At 37.4% G+C, this 23,131-nt stretch overlaps 1 protein-coding gene and 1 long non-coding RNA gene across 2 annotated transcripts in view; one reads left to right on the top strand and one right to left on the bottom strand.

Annotated features, from left to right (window-relative positions):
- The window catches only part of LOC127833973 (ATP-binding cassette sub-family C member 4-like), a 50,875-nt gene that overhangs the window by 5,711 nt on the left and 22,033 nt on the right, over positions 1-23,131 (bottom strand). The window contains 14 exon segments of the mRNA XM_052359496.1: positions 1,304-1,476; positions 1,849-1,938; positions 2,325-2,480; positions 3,248-3,445; positions 5,349-5,449; positions 6,826-7,056; positions 8,556-8,706; positions 9,431-9,510; positions 13,128-13,402; positions 14,896-15,071; positions 17,274-17,597; positions 18,831-18,927; positions 22,584-22,689; positions 22,692-22,758. Of these exon segments, the coding sequence (XP_052215456.1) occupies positions 1,304-1,476; positions 1,849-1,938; positions 2,325-2,480; positions 3,248-3,445; positions 5,349-5,449; positions 6,826-7,056; positions 8,556-8,706; positions 9,431-9,510; positions 13,128-13,402; positions 14,896-15,071; positions 17,274-17,597; positions 18,831-18,927; positions 22,584-22,689; positions 22,692-22,758 (2,225 nt within the window).
- On the top strand, positions 13,899-14,531 carry LOC127833992 (uncharacterized). Its single transcript, XR_008027718.1, has 2 exons — positions 13,899-14,079; positions 14,241-14,531. It is a non-coding gene; the product is annotated as an uncharacterized LOC127833992 (long non-coding RNA).

Below are 23,131 nucleotides of genomic sequence, written 5' to 3'. Positions count from 1 at the left end.
CAGGGGGAGCAGAAGAACATACAGATTTTTATATTGTCTGCTGGATAAGGCCATCTGTCCTGCAATGGGAGCAGAAGAACATACAGATAATATTGTCTGCTGGATCATGCCATTTGTCCTTCAGGGGGAGCAGAAGAACATACAGATTATATTGTCTGCTGGAGTAGGCCATCTGTCCTGCAGGGGGAGCAGAAGAACAAACAGATTATATTGTCTGCTGGATAAGGCCATCTGTCCTGCAGGGGGAGCAGAAGAACATACAGAGTATATTGTCTGCTGGATCAAGCCTTTTGTTCTGCAGTGGGAGCAGAAGAACATACAGATTACATTGTCTGCTGGATCAGGCCATCTGTCCTGCAGTGGGAGCAGAAGAACATACAGATTACATTGTCTGCTGGATCAGGCCATCTGTCCTGCAGTGGGAGCAGAAGAACATACAGATTATATTTTCTGCTGGATCAGGCCATCTGTCCTGCAGGGGGAGCAGAAGAACATACAGATTATATTGTCTGCTGGATCAGGCCATCTGTCCTGCAGGGGGAGCAGAAGCATTCAGATTTTTGGTATAGATTTTCACTATAGCTAACAAGTATTTCAGTAATATCTTAGAGGTATGCTTACATACTAACACAATTACACTTTTCTGGGTTATTAAGCCGTTCACCAGCATTGAGTTATATTTTTAAAATCCTTGACAACAGGTCAGGGTGGAGATGGAAGTAGTAAATGCTTAAATGACAGTACCACACTCTACGAATCAGCATATGAATTAATTTATAAATACTTGTGTTACTAGGATATGATGTTGAATAAGTTTGGCAAGTTTCAGTAAGTGAATAAACATGGAGGCTAGAACCATCAGGAAACATCCTCAATAGGGTGGTTTAGGCAAGCTATTGGTGTTTGTTTATCAATCAGGAGGTCCCTGGTAAATTTCCCTCATGGAAACATTCTCAAGATCTTCTCTTAACACAAGTAGTGGTTCAACCAAAAATATTTACTCAATAGTTTCTCAATAAATTGAAATGTTCAATCAAATTGAGTTTCATGTAAATAAATATGTTTTATGTTTTGTTGTTGTTTTGTTTATGTTTGGTTGAGTAACAGAAAGAAAATGTAGCCAATTGTAAAAACAAACTTTGAAAGAGCCTTTTTAGGTGAAATATATCAGGAAAGAGTGAAACTTGTTCTGTGTCAATTTATATTTATCCTTTCTGGATACGAAACTAAATATGCATTAGTTAAGCCATGTCATACTGAGACTGGCTGTTTTAACCAACCACAAAAATGCTATGCCACAAACCTCGGGTCAACGTTTGCTGTTGCCTCATCAATCATGAGTATCTTGTTGTTTCTAAGGATGGCACGAGCCAGGCATATCAGTTGACGCTGACCCACGCTGAAGTTAATACCTCCCTCTGATACCTCCGTGTCGAGACCGTGCGGGAGGTCCTCTACTGCGTTCTTCAGTTGCACCTAAGGAAAATACATAATTAAATAAAATCACTAGTATAATAAAAAAGGAAAATAATCTGTGTGAAAAAGGGTTTAATGCATGTGTATTGAGTGTTGTCCCTAATAAGCCTGTGCAGTCCTCACAGGCTAATTAAGGATGACACTTTCCTCTTTAATGATATGTTTCTTTTAAGAGAGTTCCTTCTAAGCATAAATTAAGTTAAGGCAGAAAGTGTTGTCCATGATGAACCAGTGCAGACTGCACAGGCTAATCTGGGATGACACTTTAGGCACATGCATTAAACCATATTTTCACAGAGCAAAGCTCAAATCATTTCAACAAATGTTCTGAGCTCGTGTAATGAAGATTGTAGATACAGAAAACTGACCCACCTCTCCTAATGCTCTCCACAATGCATCATCACTATGGTTACTGAATGGATCCAAATTTCTGCGAAGTTTTCCAGCGAATAAAACCGGATCCTGAAATGTTAAAAGAAATACTTTCATCACAATTTCATACTACACATAGCCTTTATATTTAACAGTTGCTCATTTATTTAAATGTCAGTTTTCTCATATGTATTTTATAAAATGACCAGGGCTTATAATTCCGATAACATTTCTTACAAGAGGAAGATTTGATAAACATTTCCTTTTTTCAGTTTCATTGGTGTTTTAACTTAAGTAGTCTACGAGTGTATTGTCGGAGCATACGTTTGTTAGCAGTTATGAACACATGTACATACAAAATTATAAACTATTTGCAATATAAGATTGAAAGTAACAAATAGTGGAGACATTCTTTCAACAGTCATGAATTAGAATTCCTAGATTGTTGTTCATTATAAAATGCTGACCACACCAACCTGTGGTATAATGGAGATCTGATTACGTAGATCGTGCAGCCCTATCTGTAGGGTGTCCACGTCATCAATGGTGATGCTGCCTGTCGGTTCAACCAGACGGAACAACATTGTGATCAGTGAGCTTTTACCATCACCTGTTCTACCCACAATTCCAATCTACAGAAAAATAGCAAATTTCCATACAGTTTTTTTGTTTGTTAAATAATGTTTCTTTTTACAAATAATTGTGATCAACAATCCTTCATCTGTCCCTGTTCAACCAATGAATATAATCTGCACAAAAAACAGGCTTTTTGACATAGAAGATTTTTCAAACAAGCAATTTTGTCAAATTGATTACCCACAAGAAAAAAATGTGTTTGACAGACAGACGGTTGGAAGGACTTAAGAACAACGCCAATTATATTTCCCTCATCCTTTGGCATGAGATAACAAGAGCTGGTGAAACACAATGCACTAGGGTCGCACAGCAGTAATATCCCATTGAATAAATCATGACAAAGTTATGGTTTGTTGATAATTGACAATGAACCAGGACTTGGGCATACATTCCTCTAAAATAACAGTCTTTAGGCCGTTTATTCTCCTCTAAAAGCTTTCAGATATTGACCTGATTTTTGGTGTGTGAGTCAACCTGCATTACCTAAAAAAAGAAAAGGATTTTTCTAATGGCAATATCTTCTCTATAATAACTGAACTGAATAAGTCTGGGAAACACACCATAATTATGGAGTATATTTGGAAGCGTTTCAAAAAAATATATGGAAAGTGTTATTTAAGAGAAAATTAATAAGTCCAAGGCTTTTTTGGGAACCCCCCACTACATCTTTATGATACAAACATTTTTATTAAATTATAATCAGATAACAAAGACACTTTTTAAGTTTTAAACAAAAGATATTGTAAGCCTAAATCACACACACCTTTTCTCTAGCCTCTATGGTAAAGCTGATATTCTTCAAAACGGTGGGCCCGTCGGTTGCATACTTGAGACTGACCCTCTGCACAGAGATCCTGCCATGCTGTGGCCAATTTGGTGGGGGTTTCCTGTCGTTAGGGGCCTCAAACGGGGCCTCAGAGGGTAGGCGAGAATAGTCAAGGACACGTTCCACTGATATCATCTGAAATAGAGTAGACGTTCAACTGAGGTCATCTGAAATAGAGGAGACACACTCTACTGAGTGCTGAAATAAAGAGGACACATTCCACTGAGATCATGTGAAAAAAAGGACACACTCCACTAAGATAATCTGATATAGAATGTCGAGTGTTCACGGAGATAAACACATTTGTTTTTTCAAAAGAGTTGCTGGTTAGACCATTAATCTGATTTGCTGCTTTTACTAAGAAATAATATTAAGTTCATGCTGTTAGTGACTGATAATCTTAGCAAGGGACAAAATTGTCACAAAACCAAGTTTTCATTGTGAAAAAAAAATCTGATAAAGGGAGAAAACTCAAGCTGAACTTTTGAAATGAACAAACAAAATTAACCCCCTTTGTAAGTTTGTTTTTAAAATTTTTTAGTCGTGGCGACCTTGACATTGGAGATATTGACGTGATTCTTTCGTGCGACACACCGTCCCATGATGGTGAACAAATGTGCCAAATGATTTTAAAATCTCACAATGAATGACATAGTTATGGCCAGGACAAGCTCATTTATGGCCATTTTTGACCTTTGAACTCAAAGTGTGACCTTGACCTTGGAGATATCGACGTAATTATATCGCGCGACACACCGTCCAATAATGGTGAACAAATATGCCAAATGATTTTAAAATCTGACAATTAACGACATAGTTATGGCCCGGACAAGCTTGTTCCGCCCGCCCGCAAGCCCGCCCGCCAGCCAGCCAGCCAGCCAGCCCGCCTGCCCGCATTCGCCAATCTAATAACTAGTTTTTTCCTTCGGAAAACCTGGTTAAAAATGTATTTTCATGAAGACAGAAAAATGTAATTTAAGATATGAAAGAAGAAATACAATAAGAATGATTAATTGATGTGGCTTCTTATAAAACACATTTCTAAGATTGATGTGGCGACTAGTTTTTGGACATACTTGACTCAGATTTAAACTTGGCCTGAACATTGTCAAAATAAACATTCCGAGATGTTACAACAAGATTTAGTCATAAATGTTGCCACTGTTTTTAGGTGTTGCCCTGCTTATCTTTTTAGATGCACAGCCTAGATGTTGTCAAGATAAACATTCTCACCAATTTCCATCAAGATTGAGTAATAAAGATGGCTTCTGGATTGGTAACACGATTTTTATCAGATGAAGCCTTGCAACATTGTTTTGGGATGCACTTAAGCCTTATTAAAACTTTCTGACCAAGCCTCATCAAGGTCACAGGATTTGTCTAAGATATGATCAGATGACCAAGTTTTTAGATGCACAAAACCAAGAATGAACCTTGGTTAAGACATATTCAAGATTAACATTCTGACCAAGTTTAATCACGATTTAGTCATACATAATGCCTCTAGAGTGATAAAAGATTTGGCCAATCAATAAAGTTTATAGTCCCTTGTGATTCACCTTTAAATTCAGGCTAGATATTAACAAGATAAATATTTTGACCATGTTTCATCAAGATTTAGTCATCACTGGGCATTCTGAATGTTAAGAGGTAAATAGCTTAAAATGAAAACACACTGAATAAAGCCTGACACTAGACATAGGGTTATTAACCCTTTACCACTTAGATACATATTTTGACGTGTTTTCAGTCGCTTAGAAAATAAAATTCAATTAAAGACCAGTCTAACTTTAAACAAATTTTAAAGGCTTCATTTCCAACACTAAGATACTAATGATCAGCAAACAGCATAAAACCTGAACTGACTGCGAGTTCTGGTTTTATGCTGTTTGCATATAGCCATTTTCACTTTGCCTCTTAGTGGAAAAGGGTTAAATTATAAAAATAGCTCACCTTGACTTCCTTGTTATAACATTTAGCATATCAATACACAATAATAACGCTAGGGAGAATTTAATAGAAGAGTATCCCTAGTTACCTGATTCTCTATCTCTGCACTCTGCCTGACTCCCCACTGGAACAAACCCATCAAGCTCATGGCATAGGTCATGGACAAACCCACAAGGCCAGCATTTAAGCCTGTAATGAAGGTTAAATGTATCCATGCTTATAATAGATAAGTAGGTCAAAGGTCAGCATATAAACATGTAAAGAAGTTAAAGAAGTAAGTAATATAAAAAGTTAAGTGTGTCGAAAGTCAGTCCTTTATTTCTGTTAAGTAAGGGAAAGGTCAGTCCACAAACCCTTAAGTGTAGATGAAATACAACATTTATTGTTTCAACATGTTAAATTGGTGCAGTGGTGCCATTTAACCCTTTCCCCTATAAGAGGCAAAGTGAAAATTGCTTTTGCAACCAGCATAACACCAGAACAGCCTGCAAGTAACTCGTGGTGTGTTCAGGTTAAATGCTGTTTGCTGCTCATCAGTATCTAAAGGTTGGAAATAAAGACTTTAAAACCTGAATCTACATGTAATAAGAAAGGTCTTTAATTTAATTTAACTTTCAAAAGGACTACATATGCTTGAAAAAAGGCATCTAAGTGGTAAAGGGTTAAGATCCACCACAGGATAGGAAAATGCACGAACACCATTATGGGGTTTCAATAAAATTTCCATTTGTACATGGATCAATCAAAGTTAATATCAATTTGTAAAATAAGTTTGACATTGAAAGGGAGGCAATCAGCTGAAAGGAGCAGAAATCACACCACAGTAGGTCAACTGTCAGTGCTTTATCTCCATTTGGCCAAAGATAAGTGCTTAAATCTCTAAAGTAGATCAAAGGGTAATGCTCTTAAACCTGTTTAGTAAGTTGAACAAATTGTTTTAAAAGTATTTATAAATATAACTTTTTAGGCAATGAAAAGGATTTGTTTAGAAATCACAAATGAAATTTTAATTAGGGCCTACTAACAGCATCTTAATTTTTTAAATGGAAAATTTAACAAGAGATGTGTTTGTCAGAAACACAATGCCCCCTTATGCGCCGCTTTTCTTGTTTTTATGACCTTTGACCTTGAAGGATGCCCTTTACCTTTCACCACTCAAAATGTGCAGCTCCATGAGATACACATGCATGCCAAATATTAAGTTGCTATGTTCAATATTTCAAAAGTTATTGCAAAACTGTACTGTATGGCTAAAGTTTTGGGACCGAAAGACGGAATGACAGACAGACCGACAGGCCAAAAACAATAAGCCGCCGATCATTCGATCCGGGGGCATAAAAACCTTAAACAGTTAAAATTGGGCTGAATTCTCGAGATAAATAAAAGCAAGAAACAAATGAGTCGCGTTTTGAGAAAACCAGGCATAATGCATGTGCGTAAAGTGTCGTCCCAGATTAGCCTGTGCAGTCTGCACAGGCTAATCAGGGACAACACTTTCCGCTTTTACTAGATTTTTGGTAAGGAGGGACTTCCTTTAAACGAAAAATACCATTATTAATACTGACTATCTGCTGCCACCACGCATAAGAACGAGACAGCAGTAACAAACATGGCGCACAGCAAGTCCAGGCGAACAGCGAGCCAACGAGACGAGGTGAGGAATAGGAACCAGGCTTCCGTGTGCAGGTCCTGGTGGTTGTCAAACTCCTTGATGAACTTCCCTTGCACGCTGAAGGCTCGTATAGTGTGCAGGCCTTGCAGGGAGGCACTCAAGTGAGAAAACACGGGGCTGCGAGCTGGAAAATAGGGAGGTTTTTTTCTTATCTGCTTTTTTAAATTTAGCACACCCAGTTCTTGTTATTCAAAGATTGTAATAAAAACAACAGAATTTTGAGCTCAAAACAACTAAAGCTTTGTCACAGATGTGACGAATACCCCCACATGAAGTGTGGATGAAAAGTGCTTATACTAGGGAACACCATGCTGAATGTGTAAAACGCACTAAGTGACCCCGTGACCTAGTTTTGGGCCTAGTATAGTATGGCCCATGTTCAATCATGGCCTAGAGATCGTCTATATAAAACTTCTGACCAAGTTTGGTGAAGAGCTGTTGATAAGTACTTAAAATAGAGAGCGGATACCATACTGAATGTGTACAACGCATTAAGTGACCCTGTGACCTAGTTTTGGGCCTAGCATGGCCAATATTCGAACATGGCCTAGAGATCATCTATATAAAACTTCTGACCAAGTTTGATGAAGATCAGAAGTAAACTACTTCAATTAGAGAGCGGACACCATGCTCAATGTTTAAAACGCACTATGTGACGCCGTGACCTAGTTTTTGATCCGGCAAGGCCCATATTCAAACTTTTCCATTAGATCATCTAGATAAAACTTCTGACCAAGTTTGGTGAAGATTGGATGAAAACTACTTGAATAAGAGAGCTGACACCATGCTTAATGTTAAAAAAACCCTTAAAGTGACCCTGTGACGTAGTATTCGGCCCGGCATAGCCCATGTTCAAACTTGGCCTAGATATCATCTGGATAAAACTTCTGACTAAGTTTGGTGGAGATTGGATGAAAACTACTTGAATTACAGAGCGAACACCATGCTGAATGTTAAAAAAGCGCACTAAGTGACCCATGACCTAGTTTTTGACCCGGCATGACCCATATTCAAACTTGACCTAGACATCATCTAGATACAACTTCTGACCAAGTTTGGTGACGATCGGATGAAAACAACTTGAATTAGAGAGCGGACACTTTATACGGACCGACCGACTGACAAGTTCACTCCTCTTTACCCCCCTAACATTCGTTTGTGGGGGTATAAGCATATGAAGATTTATTATTAATATGTTTCTAAACATATGAATGTTACATCTGAAGGGACATAAAAGTTATGAGCATTTTTTCGACACCTAAACGCAAAGTGTGACGGACAGACAGACAGATGGATGGATGGCCAGTACGATCACTGTATGCCCTCCTTTGGGGACATGAAAATAAATGCATTACTGCAACTAAGTATCGGTAAGTATGTGGTTGGCACTCAATGATTAAACTTCTGCATTTATATGGATTCAACTTCAATCAAATTTATATTACCTGAGTACAACTTGTTGAAACTGTTTCATCATCTGTTTAGTTACTGTTTATTTCATATATATTATTCTCTCTGTTTCTACCTAGCATACAGAAAAACCTTAATTTTTTATTAAAGTAATAAAATTGTGTAGAAATTGTAACGTTTCAATATAAAAATGATATGCCAAACAATGCTTACTTGTTCCTTCCAGTCTTTTGATGTGCCGTGAAGTTTGAATGTGATAGCGGAATATGAACACAAGGAGAACTATAAGTGGGAGCACCACAATAAACACCCAGGGGTTGACAACACCTGCCACGCCCACTATACCCAGGATCATCAAGGCACACTGCAAATAAAGGGGGGGGGGGATATATTTGAGTCAGTGAAGTTTTGCCTGACAGGCTAATCAGGGACATCACGTTCCACTTTTATGGAATTTTTATAAATCTTGTTTAGGCTGGAAGTTTTGCACATACTTACCAATCAAACCTGGGAAGACACTTTACACACATGCATTAAGTCCTATTTTTTCAGAACAACGCTCATTTGTATAAAAAAAGGCCAGAGATGTTTTATTCACATCACTTGCAAAAAAGGGGTATAATTGTATACAAAAGAGTCAATTTGATTCAAGGTAGAAATATGCAAATACTGAAATAATGACCTCAAAATGGATGGGCTGACAGACATCCTGATTTGATGTGCCTCTTACAGATTGGTAGTTGCATTGGCGTATAAAAGTGGCATTGTATTCACACACCAATTCTATAACTGAAGTATACAGAATTATAACCAAGAAAATATTTCAGTGTTTGAATATATACAGGCTTCAAATGGTGATTATGTCCATCACAGAATTGTGTACATGAAGAATGTCAAGTATGACTCATAATTAAAGCCATTCTTAAATATTCCATTCCATTTTAATAATATTTTTTAATCTAAATCTACGCTAACAAATTGTTCCAGAAAACAGACTCAAACCTATTTAAACAAACCATATGTTTTTATGTTATCAAACTTTAATAAAGATGTTTAAATAAATGATAGATTTAAGAAATTATTGGAACCTGTGTGAAGTCAAAGAAGGTATTAGGCAGGAGATCATCCATATGTCCGATGTCCTTGGAAAACCGATTCAAAATATGACCTGAAAGATAATATTGTGCTCAGTGGAGTGATCCTAAGAGATATAAATACACGATTAATCCATTGATCATACTTCTTTTTCTGACATTTAGGCATTGTGCCTTAATCAAATCAAGAGCACCGCCTTGCGGGTGCAGACCGCTCATCTTTTTTTCTTTTTAAAGGTGTAGGGACCTATCTCAATATCAATCACATAGGAGGGAGGGGTGGAGTGGAGAGGGATGTATAGTGTGGGGGTGTGGTTATTTATTACATTATCTTCCAAAAATGCAAAAAATTGCAAAAAAAAAAAAAAATTTTTTTTTTTTTGGGGGGGGGGGGGGTGGGGGATTCTTGGGTGGGATGGTTGAATGGAATTTTAAAAATAAAATAATAAAAATAAATATTTTTGTTTTTTAACCATTTTTGAAAAAAACAAGAGATGCGTTTGTCAGAAACACAATGCCCCCTATTGTGCCGCTTGGAAATTTATATATTTTTTTTTACTTTTTACCTTTGACCTTGAAGGATGACCTTGACCTTGAACTTCCACCACTCAAAATGTGCAGCTTTATGAGAAGGCCGCTTTGAAATATTAAAGCTTTGAAATATTATTGATTTGACCTTTGAACTTGAAGGATGACCTTGACCTTGAAGAATGACCTTGACCTTGAACTTCCACCACTTAAAATGTGCAGCTTCATGAGAACGCCGCTTTGACTTTTTTTCTCTTTGACCTTGAAGGATGACCTTGACCTTGAAGGATGACCGTGACCTTGAACTTCCACCACCCAAAATGTGCAGCTTCATGAGAACGCCGCTTTGACATTTAATTTTTTTTTTTTTACCTTGAAGGATGACCGTGACCTTAAACTTCCAACACTCAAAATGGGCAGCTTCATGATAATGCCACTTTGATTTGTAAACATTTTTGTTTGACCTCTGACCTTGAAGGAGCACCTTGATCTTGAAGGATGACCTTAACCTTGAACCTACACCACTCAAAATGTGCAGCTTCATGATAACACCGCTTTGAAATTATTTTATTTTTTTGACCTTTGACCTTGAAGGATGACCTTGACCTTGAATAATGACCTTAACCTTGAACTTCCACCACTCAAAATGTGCAGCTTCATGATAATGCCGCTTTGACATTTTTTATTTGTTTTTTTACCTTGAAGGATGACCTTGACCTTGAAGGATGACCTTGAACTTCCACCACTCAAAATGTTCAGCTTCATATGAACGCTGCTTTGAATTATTTTTTTGACCTTGAAGGATGACCTTGACCTTGAACTTCCACCACTAATAATGTGCAGCTTCATGAGATAAACATGCATGCCAAACATCAAGTTGCTATCTTTAATATTAAAAAAGTTATGGCCAATGTTTAAGTTTTCGGACGGACAGACGTCATATATTTGACATTTGACCTTAAAAGATGACCTTCACCTTCACCTTTCACCACTCAAAATGTTCAGCTCCATGAGATGCACATGCATACCAAATAGCAAATTGCTATCTTCAATATTGAAAAAGTTATGGCCAATGTTAAAGTTTTCGGACGGACAGACACCATAAATTTGACATTTGACCTTGAAGGATGACCTTGACCTTTCACCACTCAAAATATGCAGCTCCATGAGATGCACATGCATGCCAAAAATCAAGTTGCAATCTTAAAAAGTGAAAAAGTTATGGCTAATGTTAAAGTTTTTTTCGGACGGACAGACAGACTGACTGACATACTGACGGACAGTTCAACTGCTATATGCCACCCTATCGGGGGCATAAAAATTATTTTTTTGGGGTGGGGGGATATAGTGTGAGGGTGTGGTAGTCAATCATTAGACGATCTTTCATTAAAAAAAAATAATGGGGGGATTGAGGGGGATTCGGGGGGAGGGGGGGGGGGGGTGGGGGATGGTTTGGACGGAGTCAATTGTGGTATGTCAGGTAAGAGTTGTTTTGTCAAAGTATCAATCAAATCTAATCATAAATAAAGAAGTTATGGCAATTTTAGCAAAATTTAATAATTTGAGCTTGAGACTCAATGTCATTCAAAGGTCAAGGTAAAATTCAACTTACCAGGTACAGTACCCTCATGATAGCATGAAAGTATTTAAAGTTTAAAAGCAATAGCCTTGATACTTTAGAAGTAAAGTGGATCTTAACACAAAATGTAACCATATACTCAAAGTTACTAAGTCAAAAAAGGGCCATAATTCCGTAAAAATGACAACCAGAGTTATGCAACATGTCTTTTACTGTCCCCTTATGATAGTTTGTGAGTGTTCCAAGTATGAAAGCAATATCTATGATACTTTAGGGGTAAAGTGGACCAAAACACAAAACTTAACTAAATTTTCAAGTATAAAGGGCCCATTATTCCGTCAAAATGCCAGTCAGAGTTACATAACTTTGCCTGCACAGTCCCCTTACGACAGTTAGTAAGTGTTGCAAGTATGAAAGCAATGGCTTTGATACTTTAGGAAAAAAGTGGACCTAAACACAAAACTTAACCAAATTTTAAATTTTCTAAGTATAAAAAGGGCACATAATTCTGTCAAAATGCCAGTCAGAGTTACATAACTTTGCCTGCACATTCCCCTTACGATATTTAGTAAGTGTTGCAAGTATGAAAGTCTGGCTTCGATACTTTAGGAAAAAATTGGACCTAAACAAAAAACTTAACCAAATTTTCAATTTTCTAAGTATAAAAAGGGCACATAATTCTCTCAAAATGCCAGTCAGAGTTACATAACTTTGCTTGCACGGTCCCCTTACGATAGTTAGTAAGTGTTGCAAGTATGAAAGCAATGGCTTTGATCCTTTAGGAAAAAAGTGGACCTAAACACAAAACTTAACCAATTTTTCAATTTTCTAAGTATAAAAAGGGCACATAATTCTGACAAAATGCCAGTCAGAGGTACATTACTTTGCCTGCACAGTCCCCTTGTGATAGTTAGTAAGTGTTGCAAGTATGAAAGCAATAGCTTTGATACTTAAGGAATAAAATGGACCTAAACACTAAACTTTACCAAAATTTTCAATTTTCTAAGTATAAAAAGGGAACATAATTCTGTCAAAATGCAAGCCAGAATTATCTTACTTTGCCTGCCCAGTCCCCTCATGATAGTAAGTAAGTGTACCAAGTTTGCATGGAATAGCATTGATACTAACTTTATGAGAAAAGTGTACCTAAAAGCAAAACTTAACGGGCGCTGACGCCAAGGTGATGACAATAGCTCATTTTTTTCTCTCAAAAAATAGATGAGCTAATAAACAAAAATATCCAACATGTTAACAACTGAGACATTACAAACATCATCTTAATCAACATACTAGTAATCATCAATATCCAGGGCTTTTTCTCATGACTTTAAAAATTTGACCTATATCTTTAAATAGGGAATTTTATGGTCCATTTATTCTAAAACGGATCATATTCATCATCATAATCATCATCATCATCATCATCATCATCATCATCATCATCAGCAGCATCGTCGTCTGTCATTGTTATCATCATCAAAATCAACCTACGGTAACCTCCGCTACCATCAATGTGAATATAAACATTATTGATAACCAGTATTTCATATTTCATTGAAATCAATGTGAAATGAACATACATACCGACTGGGTTTGTATCAAAGAACCCAATGTGTGATCTCAAAATGCTGGCAAACATTGTGTTGTGTAGGGCCTGAGAGGCATCCACTGTGACCTTGAAAAACATCAACGCCCGAAGTATTCCAAACAGGAAAACCCCGCCAATAATCCCGCTGAAGACGGAAACGTTGAAGTTTGTGTCGACTATCGGAATGGTGATGTTTGTGATGTTGTAGCCCTCTGCTAGAAGAGCATTGTGTCGTTCAAGTGCAGAATATCTGGCCTCCTCTTCATTTGACCTGCACAGGAAAAGACATCCAGAGTTTGGGTTGAATTCTGGTTTTTCTTTATTGTTATCTAATCCATTATATTCAAACTAAAACACTAAGTCATGGAAAATTTCACATTTTTTTTATAAAAAAGGGCAATTACTCTGAAATGCTGGTTTTTGAACTTATCCATTTTATGTCAACAAACATTGTCAGATAGTTAGATCTAAGCAGTGAATGGTGCAAACAAGCCTATTGTGAAATTGGTCTCAATTTAATGTAAACAAACATTAACAGAAAGTTTGGTGAAAACACGATGGAAACTGTAAGACTAAATAAACAGCTGCGCCATGAGCGCATGATACGCCCGTCGTTCGCCAATGAAGTAGTAAGGTAATAAATAACCCTTTGAATCATTTTTTTACTTCAGTTTATTTGTATTTGAATACATGGTTTATTTTATAAGTACATGAGCATGGAGCGCCGTCTCCTTGACATTCATACCATATCTTTTTTTGAGTATATGTATGCATTTCTTTAGAGGATATGGAGTGAAGTAAACCTGTTATAGATATTTTGACCAATAATAAAAGAGAAATGTAGATGGGTAAGTGGTAGTGTACAATCGGAATAGAAAAAAGCTCACCTTGTTCAATTTTTCAGGGATACTAAAAAAAAAAAAAAAAATCCATCGAAGGATATTTGAGGTACAGTAGGACATTCAATGAAATCACGAAATTTTGACGAACAAAGTCCCATAACTCTGGAACGACAATTCAGAATTCCGTCAAAAACGAAAGGGGATCAGGGTTTATCAATATTAAGATTGTGTTGAAATTTGAAAAAAATCCATCGAAGGATATTTGAGCTACAGTAGGACATTCAATGAAATCACGAAATTTTGACGAACAAAGTCCCATAACTCTGGAACGACAATTCAGAATTCCGTCAAAAACGAAAGGGGATCAGGGTTTATCAATATTAAGATTGTGTTGAAATTTGAAAAAAATCCATCGAAGGATATTTGAGCTACAGTAGGACATTCAATGAAATCACGAAATTTTGACGAACAAAGTCCCATAACTCTGGAACGACAATTCAGAATTCCGTCAAAAACGAAAGGGGATCAGGGTTTATCAATATTAAGATTGTGTTAAAATTTGAAGAAAATCTGTCAAAGGATATTTGACGTAGCGTACGACATTAACAGACGGACGGACGGACGCGGGGTATACCATAAGCACAAAGATGTTCATCCATCTACCCACCCATCCAACAAGGGTAATCCTACAATACATCCCGTAAAGTACAGGGGTGTGATTTACAAACCACCCCAGGGGAGGAAAATGCCCTACCCCCCACCTTACAGGGTTCAACTAAACCCTTCATTTGTATATAGAACAAGCACAAAATTATAACCATTTGTAAGCTTAGTTTGACATTCAAGGAGAGGAAATCTCGGCTGAAAGAAGGAGAATTCATACCCCTGAAGAGAAAGACATACAAAATCGCTGCCTAATTACCAGCGTGACAGCCACCAATCACTGAGGATGTATACACCCTGGGCGGCGAGGCATAAAAACACGAGAAGGAGGAACTTGATGATGCCTGCCCCAGCCTTGAAGTACATATAGTAGATACCGTATCCCACTGTACCCTGATGTCGCTCTTCCTCTTCTGGGAGTTGAACCTCCTCTGCCTGAACAAATAGAAGAAATGACTTGGGTTCTGGGGAAAATTGTGCATAATGCATGTGCGTACAGTGTCATCCAAGATTAGCCTGTCCACACAGGCTAATCAGGGACGACATTTTCCGCCTAAATAAGATTTTTGCTAAGAAGAGACTTCATTTAAATGAAAAATGTCTCAAAAGCAGAAAGTGTATGAGAAAAACAAGAGTATGTCTAAGCACTCAAACATCATAAACTTATTTGAATCATAATAGCTGGGTCAAAGTTCTTACTATAGCTTTAATTCCCATACTTAGTTTTTATTTAACTACATTTTATTTTGGTGTTGCCTAAGGCTATGTGAAAAAACAGCGAAGCCCCAATAAAACCCATCCAATATCAAACCTTTCCCTTATGGTGACAGCAAACCAAACTCACACGGGGGCAAGTGGGAATTCATCACTGATAATCTAAGTGGGGAGCCCTTGTACTATTTACTGTGCGAATCGGGCAGCCTAAGTGCTTATAACAAAATCTACCGGCTTAAAATACCCGAGAGACTATCAAAACTTAAACTGTAAGCTTTAAACAGTTTCGATTTTAGCTTGGTTGTTTCTGTGAAGCCTTAAGCTAATTATTGGACTAGAGCAGCACAAGTACTTGGTGTTGATAGAGAAACTCTTGAGAACTTTCCCAGAGTGGAGACTGAACCATTGACCTCATAACCGCTAGATGGACACCATTAATCAGTACGCCACCGCAACCTTGAAATGCTAAACTGTTTATAACAAAATGTCTACCAGCCAAAATACCATGTAGGCTATGAAAACTTAAACTGTTTTGGCCCAAGTCATGAAGATTCCACATTGCTCAGATGGCAGTGGGACAAATAAATTGCATGAGCAAGTTTCATGATGATTTACCAGTAGCTTCAAATAGCGTCTGTTTATTTTTTCTTTCAAAGTGTTCATTTGCTTTTTGTCAAATGTGGCCAATACGTTCCCTAGTTTCAGATTGTTTTGATTTTGTCCAAGATACACACATATAGCTTTGAGAACAATTTCTATAAGATTGAAGAAAAAAAATTGGCATCAAATAATAAAAAATCCGATAACATCAAATTAAGTTAACACAATTAATCATGTCACACCATGTTCTTGTAAAAATCTTGCGTCCCAATTTTCAAAGACTTCTGTGATTTATTATAAACATAACATCAGTATTTTCCTACTACTATGAGTCGAACTAGTGACCTGAAAATCAATAAGGGTCATTTGCTAGTCATGATCAATCTACCTATCAAGTTTCATGATCCTAGGCCTAAGCGTTCTTGAGTGTTCATCCGGAAACCATTTTATTAGTTCGGGTTACTGTGACCTTGACCTTTGACCTAGTGACCTGAAAATCAATAGGGGTCATCTAGGAATCATGATCAATCTACCTATCAAGTTTCATGACCCTAGGCCTAAGCGTTCTTGAGTTATCATCCGGAAACCATTTTACTATTTCGGGTCACCATGACCTTGACCTTCGACCTAGTGACCTCAAAATCAATAGGGGTCATCTGCAAGTCATGATCAATGTACCTATGAAGTTTCATGATCCTAGGCCCAAGCGTTCTTGAGTTATCATCCGGAAACCACCTGGTGGACGGACCGACCGACCGACCGACCGACATGTGCAAATAATATACCCCCTCTTCTTCGAAGGGGGGCATAACAATATAAATCTTACTATGTAAACAAAGCTATTGTATATCTAAATTTTAAAGAAGTACATGGAAGCAATGTCAGAAACAACAAGAGATGATGAAACACAATGCCCCCTACTGCGCAGCTTTGATTTTTTTTTTTAATTATATCCCTTTAAAAAAATATGACTCCCCTTGTGAAAATGATCTGTATTTGCAAAATGATATAACATAGAAATTATCTCCCTTTAAAGCTTGTTACTTACCTTGGATTTTGTTATTTGGCCTTTGACCTTGGAGAATGACCTTGACCTTTCACCACTCAAAATGTGCAGCTCCATGAGATACACATGCATGCCAAATATCAAGTAACTATCTTCAATATTTCAAAAGTTATGGCCAATGTTAAAGTTTTCGGACGGACGCACAGATTGACAGACCGACTGACAGTTCAACATCTATATGCCACCCTACCAGGGGCATGAAAACAGAGATATTATACATTTTCTCGCTGTTTTTCAAATTTTTAGTTAGAACTTACACTGAATTCATCGCCTATTGTGCCAACGGAAGTCAAGGAAAGTTCTGACCCGCGCCTTGACTCCTGTACGGAAAATTGAAAATTCCCATTTGTGACCTCATGTGACTTGGATGGGGTGCTGTGTAACCTATGGCGGCTACTCTCATGCAACTTGCTCTGGGGTTCGTGGGACATGCTCCCCTGCAGGTGGAGAGATCCCGAGGCGGAGGTCACATGACCTGATGCAGTTTTATCAGCCTGCTCATCGTCACTTTTGAGAAGTGAGGAGAAGTCTATACCTGACATGGAGAGCTCTTTGAAGGTCCCTTTGCCAATCATCTCTCCCTTGAAAGTGTGAAATTTCACATGAATTAGGGCAGAATTCCTTACTGAATAGTAAAAAGGCAATTCAACAACTTTAAAAGATATATTTCTTGTTTAGTTACATAAAAATGTGCCAAGGAGTTTTGGAGATGTCTTTTTTAACACTTTACCCTTTAGATAAGTATTTTGACAAATTTTAAGTCCAATAAAAAGTTAAATTTAATTAAAGACATTTCTTAGTTTATTCAAGTTTCAAAGGCTTCATTACCAACCCTAAAATACTGATAAACAGCTAACAGCATAAAACAAGAACAGACTGCAAGTTACTCGCAGGCTGTTCTGGTTATATGCTGTTTGCACAGTGTCATATCCACTTTGCTTCTGATTGGAAAAGGGATAAGCAATTCGTTTACAACTTACAAAGACACAAGAATACTGACAACAGATAGCTACCCAGCACTTGGTGCCCAGGAGAGGTAAACATAGTTATATGGCTAAGATGTTGAGAATGGATAATCATATAATGCGTTCATGTAAAATCATTCCCTGGTCAGTTGTTCTATCAAATATACCAAAATGAATATACTATTGTAATATGACTTATAATGCATGTAACTTCTGTATTTCATAGATTTTGTCGTAAAATGCCCGTAAGAAGAATTTACTTGTAGACTTCAAATAAAAGCCAAGGTCTGTAATAAAGCAAATTTTAAATATTTAATGCTGGCAAGCAATTGCACAATGAACTCCCCTCTGACACTTCCTTAAAATTATTCAGCAGGGGACAGCCAATCAGAGAGGTCAAACAATCTTTTAAGTCAATAGAGACAATAATGACATAGCCTTGTTCTGAAGAACTGTACTCAATGCATTTATGTAAAGTATTGTCACAGATTATCCTGCATACTTTCTTTTCAACATAGATATTTTCTTAAATGAGACTTCCTAAATATGCACAAAACCATTCAAGCAGAAAGTGTCACCCCTGTAAGCCTGTGTTGACTGTACAGGATAATCTGGGACAACAATATGTGCACATGCATTACCCATTTATGCCAAGCGTCTAGAAAAAAGGCCTTGTCAAACAGCGTAGACCCAGATGAGTTGCTTAAACGAATTTCTGTAAGAAATATTCTAAATATAGAAATAAATATACTTGACATCCCTAATTTTGTAAATAAATTGATCAAATTTTGAAGGATGGGAGAGTCCACTAGGCATAATTGGGTTAAGCCCAGTTTGCCTAGTATCTACCTCTTTAAGAATGAGGATCTGCTCTGCCTCCTTGAGGAACTGCAGCTGATGAGTGACCAGAACTCTTGGTTTGTTCTTCAGGTATCCCTGCACTACGCTAAAGAATTGCCATGGCAACGGTGAGTAACAAAGATCAATTACAACAATTCATATCAACAATTCAATGTGATGATTGATAACAGCAATTCATGTCAACAATTCATTGTGATGAATTGTGGAAGCGATTTAAGGCAACCATGAATTGTAAAATTATACCACCAGTTCAATGACATAATAGCAAAAATCCATATCATAATTCACTTTAAGGATTTGTAGCAGCAATTCATGCAGCAATACCTTGTTAAAATGTATAGCAATTATTCAAATCAACAATTTATAGGAACAACACATAGAAATAGTTCATAGCAACAAGGGCAACAAGACAAATTTGTTTATAGCAGACAATCAAGGCTAAAATGCAATCAATGATACATAGCAATGATGCATCACACCCCTTGTACAGCGATTCATTGCAGCGATTTTTTTCCTTTTTTATAAGACTTGATAACAGCAGTTTCCAAATTGGAAAAAGAATAAAAATTTCCAAATTCCTGTCACAAAAATGTCCAAATTGCAATTGAAGGTTTCCAAAACAAGAGGGCCATAATGGCCCTGTATCGCTCCACTGTTTTTTTTTTATGCGAAAAAAAAACGTGCAATGCGCATGGGTTGAAATGTACTCAAGCATGTGACTTTCTCTTTCTATCACTCGTCCCACTGGGCGCTTGAATGTTGGAAGGGTGAGCTTTTTTATACATGGAAAAAGTTACAACCGTTTTTACTAAACAGACTAAAAAGCCCGGGAATTGTTGCACAGGTCCTTTGCTTATAACGTAGGTACATTTATCTCGCCAAAAGATATTGTTGTTCTTTCTATTTCACATATTTTTAGATGCTGAAGATCAAATCTACGCATTTGATTTGAAACAGATTCACAAGACCCATAGGAATCAAAATACCTTAACCCTTAACCAAACGACACATTTTGGACTTTCCCAATTTGAAAGAGGTTGCAGACTACAATTAAATTGTAATGGAATATGAAGGAAATGATCAGGTAGGGTAGAAATAATTGTGATAAAAGGAGAAATTGCTCATCTTGAGCAATTTCTCCTTTTATCTCAATTATTTATAAAGTTGTCAGCTACAAACCCGTAAAATCCTGTTGGTGTTTGGTAAAGGGTTAATAATCTCTGGTTCCTTCTTAGAGCCTTTCACACATACAATAGTAGCATATTTCTTTGTAAAGAATCATCTTAAAATATAATTAACAACCCGAACATCCCTAAGACCAACAGGCCTGAGAATATTATGATAATCTAAAGATTATTTCTTTATATTTATAAATGTATATCTATCTGTCTGTCTGTCTGTCTGTCTGTCTGTCTGTCTGTCTGTCTGTCTGTCTATCTATCTATCTATCTAAAACCATTTTACTATTTCTGGTCACCGTGACCTTGACCTTTGACCTAGTGACCTCAAAATCAATAGGGGTCATCTGCGAGTCATGATCAATCTACCCATGAAGTTTCATGATCCTAGGCGTATGCGTTCTTGAGTTATCATCCGGAAACCATTTTACTATTTCGGGTCACCATGACCTTGACCTTTGACCTAGTGACCTCAAAATCAATAGGGGTCATCTGCGAGTCATGATCAATGTACCTATGAAGTTTCATGATCCTAGGCCCAAGCGTTCTTGAGTTATCGTCTGACAACCACCTGGTGGACGGACCGACCGACGGACCGACATGAGCAAAGCAATATACCCCTCTTCTTCGAAGGGGGGCATAATAAGATATTACTTAACTGGTTTAAACACTACAAAAAAGACATGAAATTAACATGTTATCCGAAATAATTGTATCCAGATATATGTTCACTTTCGACATATTTAAATAAAACCCGACTTTTTTTTCAGTTTATAAGAAAAACATTCATAACACTTTTTTAAAACTTCAATTCCTTTGTAAGCAGTCACCATCTGATCTTAAATGGCACTAAATGACAGGATTTTTTCTCATGTTTACAAGATGTTGTTGTGGTTGGTCACAGACACACGGCCGCAGTAATCTCCCCAGGTAAACGTCATATGTTAAGTTTTATGACCCTCGGGGCAGGGTCAAATTTGAGCCCAGGGGAATAATTTAATAAAATTTGGTAGAGGACTATAAGATATCACTACACACCAAATTAAGTAACCCTAGGCTCTATAATTATGAACAAGAAGATTTTTAAAGTTTGCACAAAATAGGCCTTATTTAAGCATATGTTCATTTTTGTGACCCCCAGGGCAGGGTCAAATTTGTCCCCAGGGGCATAATTTGAACAAACTAAGTAGAAAACTATTAGATGTCACTAAATACCCAATTTGGTAGAAATAGGCCCAATGGTTCTGGACAAATAGATTTTTAAAGTTTGCACAAAATGGGCCCAATATAAGCATATGTTCAATTTTATGACCCCTGGGGAACGATCAAATTTGATCCGAGGGGCTTAATTTGAACAGACTTGGTAGATGACTATTAGATGTCATTACATACCAAATTTGGAAGCCCTATGCCGTACGGTTATGGACAAGATAATTTTTAAAGTTTGCACAAAATAGGCCTTATATAAGCAAATGTTCAATTTTTTGGCACCCTGGGGCAGGGTCAAATTTGACCCCAGGGGCATAATTTGAAGAAACTTTGTAGAGGACTATAAGATGTCACTACATACCACATTTGGCAGCCCTAGGCCCAATGGTTATGGATGAGAATATTTTTATAGTTTTAACAAAATAGGCCTTATATAAGCAAATTTCCAATTTGTTGACCCCCCGGGGCAGGGTCAAATTTGACCCCAGGGGCATAATTTGAAGTCACTTGGTAGAGGACTATAAGATGTCACTACATACTTAATTTTGTAGCCCTAGACCCAATGGTTATGGACAGGAAGATTTTTAAAGTTTTCACAAAATAGGCCTTATATAAGCAAATTTTCAATTTTCTGACCCCCCAGGGCAGGGTCAAATTTGACCCCAAGGGCATAATTTGAAGAAACTTGGTGGAGGACTATAAGATGTCACTGCATACAAAATTTGGTAGCCCTAGGCCCAATGATTATGGACGAGAAGATTTTTAAAGTGTTCACAAAATAGGCCTTATAAGCAAATTTTCAATTTCTTTACCCCCCCGGGGCAGGGTCAAATTTGACCCCAGGGGCATAATTTGAACAAATATGAAAGAGGTTCACCCCAGGAACATTCCTGAGAAATTTCATCAGAATTGGACCGTAGTTTAGGAGAAGAAGATGTTTAAAGAAAAAGTTTATGCACGCACGGACGCACGCACAGACGCACGCACGACGGACACAGGACCATGACATAATGACATAAGCCCTGCTGGCCTCTGGCCAGTGGAGCTAAAAACAAAAAAAAGTATTTCAGGGTTTTTCGTGCAAATGTTTCCAAATTGGGCTGGTACCAATACTTTTACCAATTAATTAAAAAAATGCTGCATTGTTGGAATAAATATACTCCACTCATTGGCCAACACATTGTTACTCGGGTTTTTTAAAATTTACTTTTTAGCTTAAAATCAGTAGTTACTCATTAAAATGTACATTACGCTTCTTAAAGTAATATTACTATACCTTCAACTTCTTATGATATTGAAAAAAAAGGTTCTTAGTATTTAATCTAAGAACAGGTTTGTAAATACGGTAGCCTACTTTTCAAAGATGTGTCTCCCCACAGCTGCGTCCACTGCGCTGAGTGGGTCATCTAGCAGGTAAACGTCTGCATCCATGTACAGAGCTCGGGCCAGACTGACCCTCGACCGCCACTCAGACTGACCCCACGGTCACCAATGAGGGTCAAATCACCATGTGGCATGATGGCTATGTCCTGAAAAGGCCAACTAGCCAAATAACATTGTGGCATAATTGCTATGTCCTGAATGGTTCAACTAGCCAAATAACCTTTTGGAGTAATGGCTATGTCATTAAAAGGTCAACTAGCCAAATAACAATTGGCATAATGACTATGTCCTGAAAAGGTTAACTAGCCAAATAACCTTTTGGCATAATGGCTATGTCCTTAAAAGGTCAACTAGTCAAATAACCTTTTGGCATAATGGCTATGTCCTGAAAAGATCAACTAGCCAAATAACGTTTTGGCATAATGGCTATGTGCTAAAAAGGTCAACTAGACAAATAACCTTTTGGCATAATTGCTATGTCCTGAAAAGGTCAAGGGTCAAATCACCGTGTGGAATAAT

This window comes from Dreissena polymorpha, chromosome 6, assembly GCF_020536995.1.
Source record: "Dreissena polymorpha isolate Duluth1 chromosome 6, UMN_Dpol_1.0, whole genome shotgun sequence".
In the NCBI taxonomy this organism is placed as follows: Eukaryota; Metazoa; Mollusca; class Bivalvia; order Myida; family Dreissenidae; genus Dreissena; species Dreissena polymorpha.
Note: the sequence above shows the minus strand (reverse complement) of the source record. Positions and strands in the feature narration are given on the sequence as shown.